This window comes from Thunnus thynnus, chromosome 9, assembly GCF_963924715.1.
Source record: "Thunnus thynnus chromosome 9, fThuThy2.1, whole genome shotgun sequence".
In the NCBI taxonomy this organism is placed as follows: Eukaryota; Metazoa; Chordata; class Actinopteri; order Scombriformes; family Scombridae; genus Thunnus; species Thunnus thynnus.
Window position 1 is genome coordinate 17,072,605 of NC_089525.1, and position 23,173 is coordinate 17,095,777.

Consider the following 23,173-nt stretch of genomic DNA (forward strand, 5'->3'; position numbering starts at 1 on the left):
CACAGACAGAAGAGGCCAAGACTGGCTTTCACCACAGGGAGCAGATGTGTGGACATTGTGATTTATTAGGGAACTTGTCTGCATTATTGTTGCTGCTGTTTGGAAGAGAAAGAGATGACGATGAAGGCTGATGATAGTAATTGTCAGATGCAAGACAGGTGTGCTTCCTGAGAGTGGATTGAGTGCTCTGGTGAAGACAAAACAACATCCAAACTGGCATAGAGGCACTCCAAAGGTACAAAACAAATCTCAATACCTCTGTACCTCTATTTTCTTCTTCTGCTTTGGTGTTTTTGGATCATTTCTATCCTAGTTTGTAGGGATGACTACTTTCGCAAAATATTTACACAATGAGATTTTTGATAAATAATCATCAGTAATGTGGACATAATGACTAAGTGGGTAAAGGCAAATAATAGAAAGCTAGAACAGTCTGGTAAGTTCAGAAAATTACATCACTTTACTGTAATGTAGCCTTTAAAACTAGGAAAAGACAACACTTATGCCATATTACGATATCAATATAATGCTCAGCCTTATTGTAGAGAAACAGATATTAGGGTAAAAGAGAAGGAGGTGACAAGAAGATGTTAGTGACAGATAGGGAAACAGGGGACACTTGTAACAAAAACAGCATAAAGCATCAACTGTTCTTTGTCTCTCTCCCCTTTACTTACACACACACACACACACACACACACTAGTTAGTGGTCCTAAAGAGGGATCATGTCAAACACTGGCAATCGATGTTGGAAAATGTCTCTGGAAACCCCGAAGCCACAGAAAATCCTGGAATGTATCTGTGAAAATAACTCTTTGTACTGTTTATTCATTCCTCTGCTATATTCTGGCAATAAACTTATAGTTTCAAAGAGTGCAGTGACTATTTGGTGTTCTTACTGCTAAATGTGTTTACATGAGGAAGGAGGGGTCAGAGAGAGAGAGAGAGAAGTACTGGAGAAACATGCTACAAAAGGAACCAACTTTGGCCAAAATACAGGAATACAACTGAGCTGGAAACTACTCTTACTCTGACAGAAGACATGTACATTTTGAGCGTGTTACTTCAAATTTGACATGATCAAAGAATGACCCAATCACATCGTTAAATTACTTAAGACATTTTTAATAGTTCTGTGTAGCAAACAGAATTACCATGTGCATTATTCTGTATACATAGAGCAATCTCTGGAAAAAAAGGTGTCTCCATTCAGATATGTTAAAATAATCAACCGTAAAAATTCACATAGAAAAACAATCTCTTAAAAAAAGAAAAACAAATTGAACAAATGGAATGACTCAATTTAGAAACCGTTTTATATTCCAGTGATGTTCTGATATCCTTTTCATTTTCTAAATCTTCCTCTTTTTAATGTTGGTACACATAATGACCTGTTACTGTCCACCTATGTGACGGGCAGAATCTTGCAGACAGAAAAAAACTGTTGTGTTTCTGGTTTAAATACAGTTACAAAGTATTTTGTGCTTAAGAGCAGGCAAACAATCTATGGGGCTTCGCACCTTATTGTCATTCTCAGTGTTACTGGATAAAAATGAACCAGCAGGGTTTTCCACACGTTCTGTACTTGAACAACCTTATTTCTTCCATGATGCCCTTTTAATTTACATAAGTGCCACTTCCTCCATGTCCGAAGATGTTCAACTTTTTATGCAATGTGTCATATAAATGCTGGTGTTGCTGAGAAAAAAATAGTTTTGGATTCCTGACCTATTGAACTTTTGGAGCTGTGAGGATTTTTGCGATCAACAGCAATATGAAGCAGTAATCTTGAATCAGCGGGTTAATAAAGAGGTCTACCCAGTGGTTTTTACATCCTGAGGCTGGCTGGGTATCAGGGCTGGAGGGCACATTACAGTTTTGTGTTTGCATAGGAATAAGTTTTGCATGGAGCAGCTGACATCACCTCTCAGAATTCCTGACAGGTATTACACCACCACATCATGGCAACATGTATGCTGATGGCTACTGAATACAAATGCGAACAAGGCCAGACATTCAGCAACTACTGTTGCAGTTCAGTGGGAGGGGAAGTGGATGAACAACACACACACACACACACACACACATAGACACACACTCAGACAGACAACTGAACAAACACACATACTTGTCTCAGCAGTTTTTGGGCATTTTTCCAGTGTGCAATATCCTCAGCAGAAAGACCACAGAGCTGTTTATGAAACCTAGCATTTATGACAGCATGGTCGGTACCATACAGTAATTACAGATGGCAGCACACGCACTCAAAACTGCATGCACTAACACACGCACACATATGCAGAAACTCAATTGTGCACATAAAACTAAATATAGACAGCTTACTTCACACACACACAGACATTCACATACACAAAAACACACAGGCATGTAAACTGCTAAGGCTAGGTTTGACTCTGTGGAAGAACTTCCCTCTTCCTCCTATCTTGCTCTACTTTCCACTTCGGATTATGGGAATGTTCATGTTTATTGAATAAGCAGGTTTTCTTCATAAAACTGTTGTGAGCAAACGTGGCAACACAGCTTAGACATGTGAAACCCCATTTTTATGTTAAATTTACCACATGCAAGCACACCTGTGAACTAAATCCCTTCTTAGTCAAAACAAAACAAAACAAAAAAAAACCACACTGAAACATAAACCCCGGTGATAAGTGTTGTTGACAAGTTGTTGGACTAGTCCTAACAAAAGCCCAGTGCAAACTATGACTGCACAAAACCTGGGAGTGAAATGACAAGACTTGTTTTCTAATGGTTGGCACTTTTTTTGAATAATACAGAAAAATGATTAGAATTTACAAACAGCAATGTACAACATGTCAGACAATTACAAAGCAATATGTTTTATAGGTAAAAACAAATGTGAAAAAGCGCAAGGTGGTCTTGGCCTGGAACATCCAGAGAAAACTCTATTCAGAACCTGCAGGATGTGCCAAATTCCAGACATTCCCAGTCTAAATTTGTAAATAACCGCAAAAAAAAGGGTGGCTCCCTCCTGAGTAAGTCTTTGGAATAGTCCAAGATGCCCTTTGATGAATGATAAGTGAATCAAGTGATGTAGAAATAACACAGAAACAGAAATAGACACAATACATGAACAGAAATGTGCACACGTTCAAGAAAAGCTATTACATTTTATGACATTGGCAAAGACCCAAAGATTGATGAGGGCCATTCAGGGATTGTGACAGAGGTGAGAGCCCTGCCCTCATCTTCTGCATCTCCCTGTGTCCTCCCAAAAGACACATTCAACACTATCCTAAAAGATGGTCCCATTAAGACAAGAGCCAGAGATACACAGGCCTTTTCTCACTAAGATAATTGGTTGCTTTTTGACTCTAATCTCAGATTGATATTGGCCCCCGGCATGGCTGATAAATAGATCTGTGTTTGGATATCACTGACTTAATGCGTAAAAAAAATTTTCAGCCCAGGTTGCCTAATTGGCCCGAGAGGCAGCAGCGTCCAGTAACTCCTCTAATGACTCTGCCCCTTCTACTTTAGGCTCCTCTTTCTCCTCTTCTTTTTTCTTCTTGGCGGGCACTGTGCTTGACGAAGGCGTGTCTTCTTGCATAAGTTCTTTGGCCAGGATGTTGGTCACTGCATGACCAGCTCGTCTGTGGTTGGCTGGGGAAGAGAGTGAAACACAGAGGGTGAGATAACAAATAAAGAGACCACTGGGTTCAATGAGTCATTACAGATATGTCAGTGCATGCTATGAAGTGACATATCTGACATACATGCAAAAAAAAACGTCACACAACATCACAATTAATACAGACAACCAGTTAAATGAGTTAACACAACAGCTACTGGGCTGCACACACAAATACCAGCAGTGTGTGGCAGGACACTTAGTGTGTGCCTCCAAGAATGACACAGACGTGTATTTTGGATGATAAAACACAAAATGGATGCTATCTGTCCTTACAACATACACACACATGCATTACCATGCCACACAAACACACTAATAGCTTAATGGTGTGGCTGTATATGTGCGTGGATTAGTGCGATATCTGGAGCAACTCACTGCTTTTGAACAGATTAGACCTACTCCACATGATCTCGACACAGCGGAAAAAATGAGGAAAGAAGGAGAGGCATTTAGGAGAGACATTTATAGGACGGAGAGGTGGGACTGGTGAGATGAAGGAATGGAGATGGTGAGTGTATAACAGCGAAGGAAGAGGGAAGATGTAGTGTGAGACACCATGAGGAGCACGATGATTCGTGCTGTGAGACGATTAAAGAATGAGACGAACATATATGGAGAGAGAGAGTAAGAGGAGGATAAAATATGACAGAAATAAATAGTAAAATATATCACAGACAAACAGCGGATGCAGTGAGGAGACGTATGAGATGCACAGGGACGGACAGAGAAACAGAGCAAGTGTGACAGATTGTGCCCTGAGGATGCTGTTGTTTCTATTCTTCTACCTGCTTGTTCATGTTATTTCCTCTACTCCCACACACACACACACACACACACACATCAGCCTTGCCTTTATCTCTCCCTCCCTCCCTCTATATCCTTTACCCTTCTTCATTCTCCTGTGTGGGAGGACAGCTGTGCACCAGCGGCCATTTTGAATTATATAGGTCAGTGGGAGATTGTGTTTGTTTGCTGTTGTTTTGCGTCTGGTTTATGATCACAACTTTTCACTCCTCAAGCCGAATAAGCAAAGTCACGATGCAAATCAATAGAAATATACATGCTGATGAACCATGGTAACACAAACAACAACCCAAGACATGACACATGGTTCTCATGGAGGAACAACACACACATACAATTACCAAACAGGTCTCCAGAACTAGCTGTGACAAAGACACAATTGAGTCTGGGGAGAAAGAGGAGAAGGAGGATTTGGAGATTTAAAGACCATGTTCACAGTTGACTTGTCTTCTTTATAAGTGAGCCTCAGCCGGACAGACCAGTACAAACAGCTGGGGTGTCAAATTATCACCTCACACACTTTCCTTCAGGAGGCACACAGATTCTTCTCATCATAAACACCAACGCTCAGGGAGACTTCAGCTATTTCTTAGTCTTCTCACACATACTTCATATCTATTTCCATCCCTTTCTGAACCTCTCCCTTACTCATAAACTTACTAATTAGAAATTATGCAAATGACCCAAAAACCAAGAGAAAGAGTGTGTGTCAAGTGTGGGTGTTGTTATATGTGAGTGTTCTGTGCCGAGCCTGTCCTAAAAAATCCAACCCGCAGAGAAAAGCTCTTCAAAGACTGTCAACCCAGCTCCTCTGCTCTCATCCTCCTCCACTTCCTCTTGAGAGAGAAGACAGAGAGGAGGAAGAGAGAGAGAGAGATGGGGATAAGAGTCAGGATCAGAGGGTTGTTGCGTTGAAAGCAGCATGGGAAAGAGATGGATTTTGACAGAAACCTGCAGATTAAAAGAGGGAGAGGAAAATTCTCAGAGCAGATTTGCAAATGTTCTCTATATTTAAACATAGTTAAGATGCAGGGACTCAAACAGCAGATATATCACCTCACAGACGAGTTTAATCGAGCATGAGTTACTTTAAAATATCCTATTACATGAAGTAAATCAGTGTTTCTCGGCTGAGCTCAAATATCCCTCCACCAACACCACCCATCATGTTCCAAATGTGTTTATTTGAAATGTTTTTAAACTGGATGTTATTTTCTAATAGATTATTTTAATTATCATTCATCTGTTGATTATTTTCCTGATTTGTCCTTTGGTCAATAAAATGTCAGAAAATGGTGAAAAAGCAAATCACAGGATGACATCATCAGATGATCGTCATCATTTAGTCCGACTAACAGTTCAAAACACAAAGACAATCTGTTACCACCTGTAGAAGATGAAGGAAACCAGCAAATATGCATATCTGGGAGGCTGAAACCAGAGAATATTGATCTTTTTCTTTAAAAAGGTCTCAAAATAATCAATTGATAGCCAAGATTGTTGCGGATTCATTTTCTGTTGATCAACTAGTCAATTAATCATCTAATGGTTGCAGCTCTACATATTAGTCAAACAGAAAATATAGAATAGTTTAGTTTTGCGCCAGTAGGCACAGATCCAGCAGCTGAGTAACCTTCAATTGGAAATGAAGTGTATGAATAATAATCTATGAATAAACTAATGTCCTAACCAGTCAGATGGTGACTTAACTATTTATCTTTAGGGTCCCTTCACTGATTTCACATAAGAGGTTCAGTTTACTCATCACAAGGAGTACTACTGAGCCTGTGAAAATATTTTTTATAATGTTTTCTATGGCTCTGGAGGGAGTTTTCTTTTGACTTAAAACAGATTGGGCAACAATGCAACACTAAATCTCCAGATTACCCCTTTAACACGTGGCACCACAAACATAGGAAATTCACAGCATGTGTGTCGTATCCACAAACTATCTGTGATGTTGACTAAATAACCCATGTGCTTGGCATGAAGCCTGGTCGTGCAGCAGTAGGAAATGAGACGTCGAGACTCACAACAAAAGTCTGTTTACTGGTGCCGTGAGATTGAATGAGTGTGTTTGCACACTAAGGGGCAATCAGGGGCACAAAGAGTGAAGTGAAAAGATCATCTGTAACACATTAAACTCCAGGAGTCTCAATAATGACTGCCTGATGAAGGAAAGAACACTTTGTTGTACAGTATGTGTGTGCTGCCCTTCTGGAGGGAAAACAATGAAACAGGGAGATGAATGAGGAGAGAATTTACAGGCATGCAAGTGTGGAGCAGCTGAAGACAAGAAGGCAACAAGGAACCAACTCAGTGGCTTTGATACAGAGAATGTCCACCTCCTCTGGCCACAGATTGTACACACCTACAAACCTAATAATTATAAAATATATATGGCTGCAGGTCATGATACCAATGGTTGACGAGGAAACAGCCATCTTTGTGCTCCTGGTATACTGCATTTAGGAGAGACATTTATAGGACGGAGAGGTGGGACTGGTGAGATGAAGGAATGGAGATGGTGAGTGTATGACAGCAAAGGAAGGAAGAGGGAAGATGTAGCATGAGACACCATGAGGAGCGCGATACTGTCGGTACAGCAGCTGCAGCAAAGCCACAGTCACATGACAACACGGACAACAGTGTCAGGACCGGCAGGATGGTGTATTTGCAGATGTAGGCTGAACCTCCATCAATGTCTCCATCTAAGCAGGGACTCATATCGCCCTCCTCAGGCTGCACTGAGTAACACACTGCTGCTCTGCACTAGAGGACTGTGGGAAAAGTGTGACGTCATCTAACACTGCTATAGGCTAGTGGCTGTGTGTTAGCTCTGATGTGGAAAAATGTATTTCATGCCAGCGAATGGGCTCAGCTGGTGCATGTGTGTGATCTGCTGCTCCTTTATGGTCTCAGTGGATGTTAAGTATGCATGTGACGTCACCACTGCTTCAGTAAAGCATTGATTGATGAGTATTCTCCTATTGGTCTGAATTGTTTTACCTGTGTGTGTGTGTGTGTGTGTGTGTGAACATCTGTGAAAGCACAGATCTTTGTAGGGGTCTTTCTTTTTTTTTTTGTGAGAGCAGACCGTCTGCAGAGCCAGCGTGTGCCTCTATTGTTGCTATCTCCTTTATCTTTGTTGCTCTGTTGTGATTGGTGCTTTGTCAACTAGTTGCTACTGTCATTGGTTGTTCTGGCAAGGGTCGTGACCCAGCAGATGGGTCTATAGTGAGTGTTTAGACATGCCATTCCTCTACACACGAGTGGCCTTAAATTGCTTTAAACACTTACACACACAAATTAGGGCAATGTAGCCACGCTGACATGTCTGTATTTATACAAAAGGACACGAACAGACCTTGAACTAACAATCTAGAGCAGAAAGTCAGTACGTGATGTGTTTGAAAAAGTATGCAAGGCTGTCTTGTCCTCTGGAACGTAGTGTGCCTGTTTGCGTGTATGTATTGGTATGCAAACATCCAATTGTGTCTTTGTATTGGCATGCGAGCATCTGGTGTGTGTGTGTGTTTTGTCTGCATGTGTATAAGGGGGGGGTAGACAGACGGGAGGGTAGACAGCTGAGGATACCCCATGCAGTCTGCTTGTTCTATACAACCAGCACAAACACACACAGTGAGCTGAGGTACAGGTCAAAGGTGAGGGGGGTATATAGCCTCCGCAGCCTCGTGGCTTTCCATTCAGTCACACTGCTGTGACACAATGAGCATGACACCACACTCAATAGGCCCTCGGCAGGCCTTTAAAATCAAGTCGGTGATGTTTGCAGTCAAAACAGCTGTGAAGGGAAGAGAGAGAGAAGAGGGGAAGGGAGGGAGACACTTGACGTCATAAAGAACATGAACAATGGAAATAATTAGCTCCAAAGACAAAAATAATAATACAATTGTTATTTCTGTATGATGTAGTAGAGATATAAGTTTTTATAAGCGTCTATATTACGAGGGCACACACTTATAGCTCCCAAAGACCATGCTTTCAAAGCCATATAATGCACACTAAACTATAATATATCAATCTTCAAATACATATTTGAATATATACTTGTTATTACAAGTGTAGATTTTTTTGGTTCAATTGCCAATAATTCCCATTAAAATTCTAAACTCACCAATTAACTTTCTATGAACTAAAACTATAATATAATGTCACACAGTGTAATGTGATGTGATGTTTCAGGGCTTGTAAGCATTAATACAGAATGTGTTTGGCAGAAAGTGTGTGCCATTATATGTACTGTACATGAGATGGTCATAAAAAGCACTTGAACATTTCATGTGATGGTACAGGATTATTTTTCAGTCTTTGTTCATTGAATGATGTCACACAGGCCAGCTCACAGACCAGAGTACAGATAAAAGGGTTGACGGCTGTTTGAGCCAAAGGTTTGACAATTTTCTGAGCAACTTGGGTTCCATAAAATGTGTGACTTATAAGTTGTATTCACAAGTTAGTTACACCCTCCTATGTTGACTTACATCACTTTCATTATATTAGTATCATGACTGGAGCTTAAGAGGAACTTTTAAACCATAACAGATGTGTCACAAGCACACTTTATAATTTGATAGGGTTAAACTACATAGAATAAGCCACTCTTTGATTAGAATATTCATATAAAACAACTTATTGCTAGATACAATATACTTCCAGTTGTCAAGGAACATTATCTGAGCTAATAAAACATTTAAATGTTTGAGAACGTGGATTAAAAAATGAATAGACCCCTGATGTGATAAATATGTGCATTGTTAGCATTTATGTGTTTTTTAAAGACAATTAATGTATTAATGTGTGATGAAATGCGAGATTATGACATACTCAGTAAACAAATAACTGTTTCTGTCACAAACAGCATTGTAAATCTCCACTGGAGTCTATTTTCACTCATCAAATTTGTTTTCACGTTTGCCTATACCTGTTTTGTGTTGCATTATGGGTAGGTGTATATAGTATGTTGTCACAACATGCTATCTTGTAAGGGCAGTGCTCAAAGAATGTCACAGAAAGGCTTAAAATGTCAATGTATTTACAACAGAATCTGATGTGTACAGCTAAGCTTGCCCTGCAGCTTGATAACTCGTTTTTCATGTTTATCAGTCTTCTTTGTTCACCTGTTATCACCATGTTTGACAACACAGTAAGTCAAGAAAAATATACAAACTTCATACTTTATACACTGGCCTTTAGGCAAAGTTAGTTTTCAGCCCCTGTCTTGCTTTGAGGGGGTTAGAATGACCTCATCTCAGACAAGTTGTTTGTTATCAAACATGCTATATAATTTCTTTAACAATCTTCCAGTGTTGACCAAGCTGAATTCACGCTCTTGAGACATTACATATATGGATGGTAATGTGATGAAACAACGTCTGGGTGCCTGGGTGTATAGAGTAGTTGATCTGATTAGATGTTACATGCTGCAGCAGCTTGATGAATACATTTACATTGTAAGAAGAACTATATATACACCAACAACGTGAAAGAAACTAACATTGTCAAGTTAAACACAGATGTTAAGTACAGTAATAGTGAATCTTTTCTCACATACTGGTTTTGAACTGCCTGTGGGAAGTAGCCTAAGAGTCTGTACATTCTTGATTAAAAGCTCTGTTTTCGCTGTCTACTTTTCTCTTTTTAGAGCGCGCTATGAAAAAAAACTTTTCTTTGACTCGCTGTACAGCTCTGATTGCTGGCTGTGCTCATGCTTTTATTATATGGAGTACAAAAAAATCAGAATCATAAATAATTTTTGGTAAAAACAGCACATGCAAGGACTTGAGGGTTTAACATTCACACTCAGTTTTTTCAGTAGTTTTTTCATTATTTGACCATTACACACATCATGTAAGCCATTCACATCATTTAGCCATTTCCCTGTGCAATTTCCAAATCATCAAATTTTATCCTGAGTAAGAATATCCATTAACACTAATTCAAATTAATTTCCAGATTGAGAGAAAAGCTACACTCCAGCAGCGGAGGATGGTCACCACTTCAACACTCTGCTCTTTTTACTTTTTACTGTTTATAAATGCACCGGATGGAGTGGAGGGACACACAGCTGCTGAGTGCAGGAGATAGCCGGAAGCAGAGCTGGAGCTTAAGGACAAATAACACCTGCGAGTTACACTGGATTCTGCCCTGCTCCGTCTGTGTGTGTCTGTTAGCATGTTTAGCAGAGCAGCAGCAACAGTGAATGCTCGGTCTGTCTTTGTGGCTGCATGCTAGACGGACTAGAGGGTTTATATCAGTTTATATGTAGCAATGTCATCTTGCAGAAACCTACATCAGGTCACATGCGAAAAAGTTTTTAGAAGGGCTTAGGAACATACGTACTTCGACCAAAATTTGAATTTTCTGATTTGAATACATATGGAACACTAATATGAACCTACAGAATGATATTAAAAGCCTTTAAATATGTCGCGTGTCCAAGCCCGCCATGTGAAAATACTTTTCTGATCTCTGGCTGTGCTCATGACATGCCCCATCCCACTGCTGCACAGAGTGCTATTCATTGTTTATTCAAAGTTTATTAATATTGAACGTGTCGTGTGTCCAAATTGCACCACTGCATGTCCTTGGGTCCACAGCAATACACCACTGATGGTGATTTCTTTAGTTATACTATACCCTCAAAGAACAGTAAACCAAGTTAATCCAAATGTGAAAAAAAATATTGTTTACGCTGTAAGTCAACATAACATACAATGTTGATTACACAAGCTCCATGTTAGCCTTCTCCATCCTTCTTCTCTGTACTACTCTTGTTTTGTTTTTCTGATTAAAAGTGCTTTTTGTACATTGTGTCTTTGGGCTTTATAAATATAATTGACTTGGCTTTTAAGCTCAATGTTAAGGCAGCAAGATTCTCCCACCAGATAAAAAGTTAGAAGGAAGTGAGGTTTCCAAACCCCTGTAGCCTGCTCCTCATCTCTGCTGGAGGCTACATTAGCTGCCACTGGCATAACACACCAAAATCTGTACAGTCAAGTGAATTGAGTCCAGTTATATTGTGGGTAATGTGGTGCAAGACCTCTATTTACCATAACCTTTTCCATCATAAAGTCCCGTTTTTACATTTTTTCCCCAAGAAAATTAATTAAAACTGAAATAAAACTGTTTCCTGGATATTGGACTATGATATTATATACCAGGTACAGAATAAATTAGGCCTGAATTTTATTTTCAAATTTCTTTATCCACTTTTCTGCCCTTTGTGCAGCAAATTTTACAGATGTATTATGGAGTAAACACTAAAAATACACTCAATGCATATATGAGCTTGATAGGAGTGTTTTAAGCCTGCTGATGGAGGCGGCCTGTGGCCCCAGTAGTGCCAGACATACATCAGTTGAGCAGGAGTCAGGATGTGCCTCCTCCTTTTTACTAAATTAAGATCTCTGACTCAACTAACCAACCAAATGTGCGTGCACAAACACATTCACAAAGCCAAACATAAAGACACACTGCTATTGTGTAGGTGAAGGACTTAAGGTCCTTCCTGTGCTGTAAGAAGCGATGTGGATCACTTGAAAGGAACAGCCCTTAAACATCAGTGTAGAAAATAAAAACTCCCGACAAAGCTGATATTGCCAAAAAAACCACAGTAAGGCTTCACACCCTCCTCAATGAGCATGGAAAACTCTGAACATGGGCAAAAGAAAACAGAAATGACAAGATGGGCAAAGAGAGCAGACAGGGAGGAGGCACTGTGTAGAGATGTGATATATATATACAGCCACTTATATTTTCCTTCTCTTTCCTACCACAGAGATGTGAGCACAGTGAAGAATACTTTCTCTCCCTTTCTCTCACACACATGTTCAGGTATTTCCTGTTAAGAGTGTGAGGTGGCCAAATCGTACTATGGGTGACTGACTGAACCCTCAAGTGGGCCCCATTCTTTCTCAAGACATTGCTCCTTCCCCACTCCCTCCTCTCCTTATATTTCCCCTTCTTACTGTTGCCTCCGCCAGTTTAGTGGTGATGAGCCTGAGCTGTTTGTCATTAAAGAGTGTTTACTGCTCTTGGAGTATGTCTCAGTGTGACTTAGTGGACAACTGAGGACCACTTGTCACAACCCCTTTTACTACTATGCACAATTACAGCTAAAAGGCTATGTAAATGCATTTAGCAATAGAGAGAAAAATAAGGAGGAAAGATAGGCCAAAAGAAAGAGAAAGAAAAAGGTTAAAGACAGCAAGAAAGAGAAACAAAAAGTTAGAGACAGAAAGACAGAGAGAATTCTACCCTCTGACTCTGAGCTATTCCACTCTGGAGCACTGCTTCACATCTGGCTTCTATTGAGGGAAGGATTGGGTTGCACACGTTCTTCCCCAACCTCTCTTATGTGTGAATACTCAACCCACACACACATACACACACAGAGTCGATTTCTCTTTCTCTCTCTCTCAGTTAATGGACACTGGACATTTTCCCACTCACATGGTTACATATGAATTCCCTAACACTAGGAATCATGTTACAAAGTTACTATCTTGACTGCTCACATTGCCTCTCATTTGCATGGGCTTACTACCTCATATTATCCACGAAACTTGCTGCATATAAGAGTTTAAAAAACAGAACATAGAGGAGAAAGATACTTTAGTTTCCAATAAGTGAGTGTAACTAGATTGGGCTGTGGGACAGGCATTACAGTGAGTCGCTAACCAGATTACTGGTCTGCCTCTGTGAGCTTACAGACTGAACAACATGGCCTCAATGAAAATCAATACAGGTGCACAGCACTATGTCCTCACATACAGGAAACACACAGGACATAGACTTGTGGCTGGCCTGGTAATGAGAAAAACAGTGTCCCATTTTTTATTACAAGATGAAAGGAAAAGTAGTATTTTCACACTACAGGTTTTAAGACTTTATCATTTCATGTACAACACATTCAGGGTAAATTACACCTAAAACTGAAACCATGTGGAACATGTGATTTGCGTTAAGGACTTTAATGAGAAACTTTACATAATCAGAACACAGCCCTCTTGACAGTTACATTTCCAAAATAAGGTACCAGTATATGAGAAAAGTCGAAATTAATGATCGGTGTTACTCAAATAAAATTTTCCTAAAATAATCTACAGTGTTTTGAAATGAAACTTATTTTCTCCAAGCTTTAGTCAGCTGATGAATCATGTGTTTGTCCACTGTCTTATCCACTTCCTCGGACTTTCTACCCACACTCTGGTTTATCCTCCATAGTTCGACATTTATATTCCTCTTGTATTTTCCTACTCCACAACTGCACCCTCACCAGTTGCTCATCTCTTAAGTATCTTACTGCCCACACCCACCCTTGGCAGCCTCTTCTTTTGTTGTTGTGCCAGGCATTGGTGGAGCTGGCTTTGCCACCTGTAACCATTGCCAAAGAATACTACCACAACCCACAGACTCTGAGCCAGGCAACAGATGGGACAGAGACAGGAGAACACAAACAAATCTGTTGTTGTGTTTTGTCAAAGGCGGAAAGAAAGATGGAGATGGAATAAATGAGTCTCATATGCCACATGTGCTTCAGTATAGCATGCATACCATGAATGTGGGTGAAAGGAAAGAGAAATCTGTAAATCAAGAAAGACATGACACTCTGAAACATCTGCATGTTTTGTGAAGATTTACTGTCCTGCTTGTGCATGAGTACCTGCTTGCCGTGGTCCTCTCTTCCTCCTGAAAGCAGCGCCGGACTGCAGTGCCTCCAAGAGGCCATCCATGATACCAGTTTCATCACCCTCTGTAAACACAATGTCAAAACATGATATCAGCAGGGCATCAACAAATACCAAATTAAATCAACATGTGGAGTCACATTTAAGCTTTTATTTATGTCAAACACAACACTCCACTTTTTTGATATTTCAAATCAATACAACCCTGAAATACAGTCATTTTCTTTCTCAACACCAGGGGAGTAATTGGGGGTTTTGCAGAGCCATCTACCTATCGCTGTTTCTCTCAGACACGCCGACACACACGTGGGCAGGAGAGTTATTTACCAGCCACGTGGCCATAATGGCAAATTAGCTACATTAACCCAGATAAGCAGTGACCTAGTTCTGCTTCTGTCCCCGCTAGAGGATACAGACTGCACTTTAAAGGCGATAACACACAAACACACCCTTATTGGAAAGACACACCCATTGATGCCAAACCATATACATATAAACAAAACATAAAAATACCACAGAATGAAAGAGTAATTGTGGCTTACAGTTAAAAAAAAAAGAGTATTGGCTATAAATGACCCTTGTATGTTTGTATTTCTACAGGTACAGTTTGCATGGGTGGTCTCATTGTTTGTGTGTTCGTTTATATCTGTATCTACATATAGTGGCCTTAAATCAGACAAGGGGGGCCAAACTGGGAGGGGAGGCAGTGTCTGAAAGTATGTGAGCATTGTCATGATTGTTTTGGGGGCAGGATTCAGTGGCACAGCCCAGCGCTCAGGCAGATGGTTTTAATTATTTCTATTTGAACCTGAATAGAGTGGGGGGGGGGTCTGTAAAAGGGGGCAGTGGGGTTGCGGGTTAAAGGTTTATGTCGTCACCTCCCAACCCCCAAACATAAACATAGCTCTGCTCAAACACACACATACACACACATACAAGCACACAATATTTAATCCTGCAGTAAGCCATGTAGCAGATGGTCTGTGGTCTCGCCTGTCACGTCAGAGAAAGTCTCTCTTACACTCCCCAAGCCTTCCGTAGCTCACATACACCCCTCGATGTCCATGTCTTGGAACTGCACAAAATGATGTAGGCCATTATTTTCTCCTTCCGGGGAAACACATCTGGCACATTTCCACTTACACTAATCACATGGTTGGTTTAAACCACACAGAGACACAAACCTATTTGTGAATATGCACTGGAGGCAGAAGTGGTACCAAACAATGACCTGGCTGTGTATGAAACAGGCTCATTGTTGACCCAGTGAACTAAAACTAGAAAGTCCTAGGGCCAGTGCACTCTATGGCATTATAGATACAGCTCTATACTCTGTCTCTATGTGTGGCATTGAGAAAAACTACTTGATGTAGCCATAAAGGAGTCTTCTTTCATAAGAGGGAAGACTTACAATGTTTGGTTTGATTGCAATTAGTAACAGGGCTAATTTTGTCCAATCTCTTGTTGATAATCATGTGTTCTTGGTAATGTTTTTTTTGTTGTTGGAATAGGCCTGTCGTTAATAGTGTTACTGACAATCAATATAAAGTCAATGCTGAAATGACCTAAAAACAGTGGTGGCCATAGTCCGACTCAGTGCAACAACCACATGGATTAGGAGTAGCACAGACGTGCTCTCACACACACACACACACCTACAGTACATGACACGCTAAGCGAGGTATTGCCTGCAGCAAGTAAGAACATAAGACGGATTAATTAGTGTAATAGCATTGGATCATGAGCTCTTAAAGGTGTCTCTGGATCTCTCTGATCTGACATGCTATCTGGCACACAATCACACACACACACACACACACAAACAGAGTGAGGGCAGCATCTTGTGTGGAGCAATAGCACCCCTAATGGATGTTCACACAATAACAAATAACAGATGATGGAAAAAATTACAGAGAAAAGAGGAGTGACAAATACCAAAAGAAAAACAGAGATAAATAATACAATATGAGAAAGAAAGACTGTGTTGAAGTGGATTAGAGAAAGAATTTCTATTTTCCCAATGATTTCCTGATTGTGCCCCTCTTTCACAGTCGCCTGGGGTGAGACATCAGGCGACCCAGGCTTATCCCATCTCATCCCCTCTCTCACTCTGTGCCTTTCTCCTCTCCCCCTCCTTTAAGAGACAACAACACAGTCTAATCTCCAAGAGAGCATCTGCTGCCCTACTCTCCTCTTTACCTTACCCTCCCCCACACTACTCACTCACTTGCTCTCTCTGTGTGGAGCTCGAGCACTCCTAGTGGCAGTTCCCATACCAGCATCTGTGTGGGAGTGTAAACCACACATGCACACACCCTTTGTCACATAAAAAAAAAATACACAGCCTCACACCATCTTTTACAGACAGTACTGACACCTAGCTGTGAAAATAAGGAACAGTCAGTTCCCAAGTAGTCTGGCATATGTCCAAAGATGGGTGTATGACAGCCAAGGATGGATTTGTTATTGAGGTAGTAGACAGTATTTATCAAATCAAATGACAGCAAAGACCTAACTTGGGAATGTGGACCTATGGGTGTGGCACCTAAACACTCTGCCAGGCTGGTACATTAAACCCTGCAGTTCTATGTTTCATGAGAGCCAAACAACTTGAGTAAGCACTGATTCAATATTAAGTTTATCAAAAAATGAAATATGTACTACAAAAGAATCTGAGAAGAATCAGTTATTTACAATAACTACTATCACATGCTTAGCACATGTGCAATGTGAGGCTCCACTGAATGAGTGGCTGTCTGTCTGCCTGACTCACATAGGAATGACAAGGCCATAAACAGCAAACACTCACTGACCTTCCAGGGTTAAACCAACAACTGGGATATCATGTTTACAGAGAGACAGAAGGTGAAAGAGAGGAACATTCAGTGAACTCATGAGATATGGTATGCGAGCAGACTGGTGGGAGATGGAAAGAAAGAAGAAAAAAAGAAGGATGTGAACATGCAAATGAGTCACTGATGTGCAAAAGAGTCACTGGTGAAAACATCCACTGTGTAATAGTAACTCAGAATGAGTAAACAAATACAGAACAAAAACAAGGTGTGTGTATGCTGGATTTGTGTGGGGTTGAATTTAAATAGGGGGTGTTGAATAACTCTGGGCTACAGGGGTAGTCAAATATGCCACCTGTATGTAAATGATCTCTAGCGAACTAATGCACATACACACACACACACACACTCATCTTTGAAGCACTATTATGTTCCATTCATGCATGCCTCTAGAGGCTGAACATGAAATTTGACTAACTTACTTTCTACCACAAAACTTCTGCTCAATGCTTTAAACACAGAGACAAAATATTCCAAGTGGAGCCTCTGAGTGCTTACTGTGTGTTTAAATGGCCTTTAAATGAACGACAGACACAGGGGGAGGGATAGGAAAAAAAGAAGGGAGAGATGGAACAAAAGCAAGAAAGAGAGGAGAGGAGAAGCCAGCTGGAACATGGAGCACTTGGAGAAAAGGCCAGAGAGACTTTTTATAAAAGAGGTTCACAAAACAGACACACAGATACACATTCTTACACACACACACAGTGCAGACACACTTTGGCCAGCACAACATTTCTCCGACACACAGGAAAAGCAAAACAGAAACGTTCACAAGTAGAAGACAGTAATGTTTTAACACACAAACATTCATACACACACAGAGTGTACTGACGCTGTAGCAAATTTCGACTGTGGAACTGTGGAGTCCCAGGAGAACCCGACTGGAGCCAGAGTGAAAAGGAATGTACTGAAACTAGGTCATAGTCTGAGGGAAGGGGGGAAAAGTGCCAGTGCATAAATGTGTCTGCAATGCAGAGTGTTAACTCTGTGTATACAGGGATGAGTGTCAGAATATGTGTGTGTGTGTGTGTATTATACGGGACAATATGCTGCCAGCATCTTTATAAGTATAATAGCATTTCATAGGAAGCGTGTGATTTTTTTTTGGTGATAAAGAGATTTTGGCTTCTTATCAGTCCTCTTATGGACGCAAATCCCTCATTCACCGGAGGAGAAGAACAGTCTCCTTGTCTTCACTTTCTGAGGAGCTTCATTGTTACTTGCTTGCTTCAAAACACAGGTCATCAACATTAGATTAAGTATGGTCTAGAAATGCTGATGGGGTTTTCTTTCTCACACAGACCCACACAGACCCACACACACACACACACACACACACACACACACACTCTACAGAAGTGTGGACTCTGACTGCCCCCAACTGGAATCTGAGGGAAATACAAACAGAGATGTGGAGTGTGTTTCTCTCTCTTTCAATCACATGCAGGTAAACAGTTATGATCCAGCAATTGTGACCTGCGTTGATGTCAAGGAGCTGGCTCCTCTTGAGTTTCTCCTCCTTCTCCTTCTCTGCCTTTTCCCTTGCCAGCTTGGCCCTCTTGATCTTCTCTTCTGCCTCCTTCCTCTTCTGATTTTCCTTCACTGCTTGCTGGTGGAGGGAGAGGGGAGGCGATAGAAAGAGAACATTTCAGACTGTGTGTAAGCAAATAAAGGTTAAATTTCAAAATTCAACAAGACAGATGTATGATGAATCTGATGGGTATCTGTGTATGTAAACAAAACTTCAAAACCAGTGGATGGCGGTTATCTGCAACAGCTGGTAAAACAAGTTACCTTCTGCGGGGCCCTCCCAAACAGCACATTCACAGTTGATGTATAAACTGACAATATATTTGAGTCACTCTCATTCAATATTATGTCAATACGAACAGGTGCACAGTGTCCTCTTTCTCCTCCTGGTTTGACATTTGTCTTTCATCTCAGCCTCTTTCATCTACTTTTTTCCACTACTCCTGTGTGTATGTCTTTGTGCAGTATGTGTAAGAATTTAGTTTGAGGGTGGTCAGAAAAGACTGAAGACACCAGCCTACTTTTGAAATAAATCAGGTGTTGGATTTGTATGTTCACATGCTCAAACACACATACACACCTGGAACATGTTCTTAAATGTGTTGAGGTCCCCAAAGACCTCCTCTACAGAGAGTTTTTTCGGGTCAAAGACAAAGTACTCTCCCAGGTCAGTATATTGCTTCTCCATATTCTTATGCATCAAATCCAGCTTCTCATACTGCTCATGGGCGGTGCCCACAAAACTGTAAAGACATGGGGTTAAGGAACACAGAACCAATATCTCTATGCTTTTACAAGATAACAATTCTAATTTATCATGACAAAAATCAATGGACTGAATTTTTATGTCAGCAAACTCTTTTAGGTAACTGCTGAAACAATTATATTAAATACATCATTGAATTAAGAGGATATGGACATCTTCTCCACAAACTGGTCCTTGTCACTTTGTGCAGGAGGAAAGGTTTCTAGATCTTTCTCCAGGCCCTTGATCTGACGACCCATCAGTTCTATGTTCTTCTGAAGTGTCTCTGCAGACACTGCAGGAGACATAAGGGAAACATTAATGATGAAGAGCACCTACATACATGGCTTATGATTGATTGTTGCATTTTTTTCATATGACAAAAGTGGTGCTTTGAATGAAAAAGAAGCTGAGAAAAGGACATTAGAGGATGGGTATGCAGTGCCACCAGCTAAAACAGTAGGAACACACTGTATCAACAGGGATTGTAATGGATGATAAGTGGGAACAGGAATGTATAAAGGTCAGTTAGATGTCCCAAGTACCTCTGCTGGCCTTTTCCACGTGGATGAGCTCCTCTGGAAAGTTCATGACATCAGGATACTGCTCCTGGCACAAATCAGCAAGGAAGTGGAGCAGTGTCTGCTTCAGATCAGCTGATTTGGTGTCCCGCAGCTGATTGGAAGAAGGGTTAGTTTAAACAGGGTACACCGAAAAGGCAATCAATCAGATATATTACAGAATGTCTGTATGTGCTGCCAGTTTTTTGCACATTTCTGTTGGCAGATAGAATAAATAATACATAACAAAAAGGAAATGTATATTAAATCAGCTTGATTCCATCTTTGAGAACTCAGCTCATTACAACTCTACTCAACTCCCATATCTTGGTGCCACAGTAACCTTGTGAGGATCCAGGGGAAATCCTAAAATAGTACCAGGATAAGCTATTTGGTGTGGCATAGCTGTGCTCATGAAGGAATTATGGGGCCATCTGTACATGTTGATATCTGTGCTGCATATAATACAGCGCTATGGGCAATTTTGAAAAGACATAAGGGGAAAACCTTTGCATATTGTCTATCTATATACAGTACATACATTTTTATGTAGACCACTCTCATCTCATCACTCAGATGTATAATAAGGGTATTATAGTGGCCAAGGGATCACAGTCTTTGTTTATATCAGCTGATTATGAGATCCAAATATAATTCAGAATATAAAATAAGTAAAGCCAAAGTGAAAGCTGTTATGAGAGTCAGTATTTGCATCTTTTACTCAACGTGTTAACCTTGTGGAAGAACAACGTATGTAAGGTCAAAGGCCTTTCAAATGCAAGTCATCCGGTTTTCATAGTGTGTGTTTAGCATCTCTACACTTTTATTTTACCTTGCACAGGTATGATATGGAGAAGCCGAATGCTTTGCCATTGCGGGAGCCAGAATTCATAAAGTTGCCAACAAGGAGGATGATCTCCAGCAGCTTGGAGAAGGTCTGGCTATTCCTGAGCTCCTCACAGGCTGCTGTCACAGACACCACATCTGGCTTGATGTTGTTCAGCTGTTCCTCAAACTGCAGCTTGAACAGTATTGCCTGAAGCCGTGGCATCAGTCTCTTCACACTGGACATCTGGAGAAAGAAAAGAGGGTGGGGGGTTTTGAGACCTATTCCTAGTATGTTCATTGCCACATAGATTGTGTGTGTGTGTGTGTGTACGTGATTATGTGTGTATGTGTGAGTGAGTGAAGGGGATTTCATCCATTACTCACATCTTCCACAGTTGAACAAAGCAGCCTGTGTTTAACAGTGTGAAGATTTCCTGTGTCTAATATACTGACGACGGTATGACTATCTCAGTATTTCAGCGTTTTCTATGCCTTGTTTGCTATTAAACTGATTTCCCTGCTATGTTAGTGGCTTGTCATTTTCAAGTCAGCTGCAAATTCAAACTATATCATTTTTACAAAAAAGAAATGATTTGTTTTCTGTGTGTTTTCATTTGTGTGTGTGTGTTCGTGTGTCCTCACCACTACTCCAAACTGCTCGGACTCAGCCAAGTCATCATATTCATCCTTCATCTCTCCCAGGACACTCAGCTGTTCTGGTGCTGGTAGTTGTTTGACCAGGTTCTACATGGCAATAAGAGCAATATATACATAACTAAAAAGGATGTGGTGACACTTGTTTGTGTGACTTACATGTGTCACAAACTTTCTTTTTCAGCAAGACATGGGTCTACACAAAATACAAATACAGAGATTCATTGACCCTTGAAAGAAAAATATTTTTTTAGTTTATCCCACTGTGAAGGACAATCAATGAGAAGGTTAAGCTAATGAGCAGCAACCTTGAAGCAGGTAGAGATTCAATGTCTTGCTGAAGGACATATCAATGAGGCCGATGCTTGCTGTCACAGGAGAATACTATAAGCTCACTAGTTACACTATTCATTATATTTCACTCTATGATTTGAACAGCTATATACAAACTAAACATATCTACTCTGAAAGGCACAACAAAGAAATATAAAAAGGAAACAAACTGTTCACATCATTGTCATTTAGTACACGAATAGATGCAAACACAGAACATTATACACCGATACTTGGGCTCTATACCTGAACCATGGACTCTGTGAGGATCTTCTCATTAACCTCCAGGATGGCGTTCTTGATATCTTCATAAGGGATACGGAAAGATCCCAGGAAAATAGCTGTATAAGCGAAGACACAACTTTGGTTAAACATCAACTCATTCAAATCCAATCAGGACTTGGCTGAATATGCATAATTGTTGGCATTTCAATGAGGGAGTTCACTAGAGGAAAAAGCAATGAGACTGGTTTGGGTTTGAGACTTTCAAACAAATGGTCATCTGCCAGCGGACTTACAAAGGTTCTGTGAACACTTGGCGTCAAGAATCTTCAGCTCCTTCACCTTCTTCTTCTGTGTCTGCTTCTTTTCGTCTCCGCCCTCCTGCTCCTTTTTGGCTGATGAGGTGGATAGAGAAATGGAGAGGATGGTGGCGATATTTAGAGAAGGACAGAAAAAAAGAGGACACTTTGTTAGAACTTTCATTTCCTGGTAACTTCTTTAATGTAATATGCCCACAGCAGGATATGGACAGAAATACTGCTGAATAAAAGGACAGCAGTGGGTTCATTAATAGAGAGAGAAGTAGATAAGAGGGATGGATAGAGGGCTTATGTGATGACTATAAAAACTGACAGACTTGGCACGGCCTTCCCTTTTTTCACTCTCTCCCAACTGTATGGTGTCAGGAAGGTGTTAGTATTATTGTATCCATGGCCTTGGGTGGGATGGAACTACCATGAAATGGCTGTAACACTGGGGAAAAGATGCCCCTCGAGTGTGTGAGCCTTGTAAATATGGTTGGACGTTTGTTAGCTGTAAGGCATTTAAGTTTTGCAGTTAGCTTACACACATGTAGATACAATACATTCTATGACACACTCACACTTGACAGAAGCACTTCACATTAACGTGTCCTGACAAGGTCAGGATTGTGACTGTAAGGATGTGTCAGTATGTGGGGGGGGAATGTGCCCTGGATGAGAATTAGGACTGAAAGATGAACAAGCACATGGGTTTGACCACATAACAGCCCACTGTACCAAAGCACATTAGATTTAAGGTCAGCACAGAACTGGATGTCACAGTTGTTCACATGTTTCACTCAATATTATCTGACTGCTCATACTCAATTTCCTTTTCATCTGGAAATGCAGCACAAACAATGCATGTCTGTTAGTGCTGATATAAGTCGATCAACAGCTGATTTGTCAAAGGCAAAACTGATAATTGAATGTTTGGTCATATTTTGTAAATA

The 23,173-nt window shown here is 40.6% G+C and overlaps 1 protein-coding gene across 1 annotated transcript; it reads right to left on the bottom strand.

Moving 5' to 3' along the window:
- Positions 1 to 1,105: 1,105 nt before the first annotated feature.
- Positions 1,106 to 22,401, bottom strand: LOC137188923 (protein diaphanous homolog 1). The gene is made up of 10 exons (XM_067598509.1): positions 22,215 to 22,401; positions 21,943 to 22,037; positions 21,352 to 21,453; positions 20,714 to 20,953; positions 19,867 to 19,996; positions 19,491 to 19,616; positions 19,157 to 19,320; positions 18,523 to 18,655; positions 14,170 to 14,259; positions 1,106 to 3,646 (listed from the first exon to the last, which is right to left on the bottom strand). Exons 1-10 carry the CDS (start codon positions 22,399 to 22,401, stop codon positions 3,459 to 3,461), a joined length of 1,455 nt encoding a protein of 484 aa, XP_067454610.1. The 3' UTR covers positions 1,106 to 3,458.
- Between the last annotated feature and the right edge of the window lie 772 nt (positions 22,402 to 23,173).

Coding starts and splice junctions, on each gene's coding strand:
- LOC137188923 (XM_067598509.1), bottom strand. CDS start 22,401: ATGAAAGTTCTAACAAAGTGTCCTCTTTTTTTCTGTCCTTCTCTAAAT. Junction 19,321..19,490: donor GTTTGTGGAGAAGATGTCCA/TATCCTCTTAAT, acceptor CATGTCTTTACA/GTTTTGTGGGCACCGCCCAT. Junction 3,647..14,169: donor GAGAGGACCACGGCAAGCAG/GTACTCATGCAC, acceptor TCTCTTCCCCAG/CCAACCACAGACGAGCTGGT.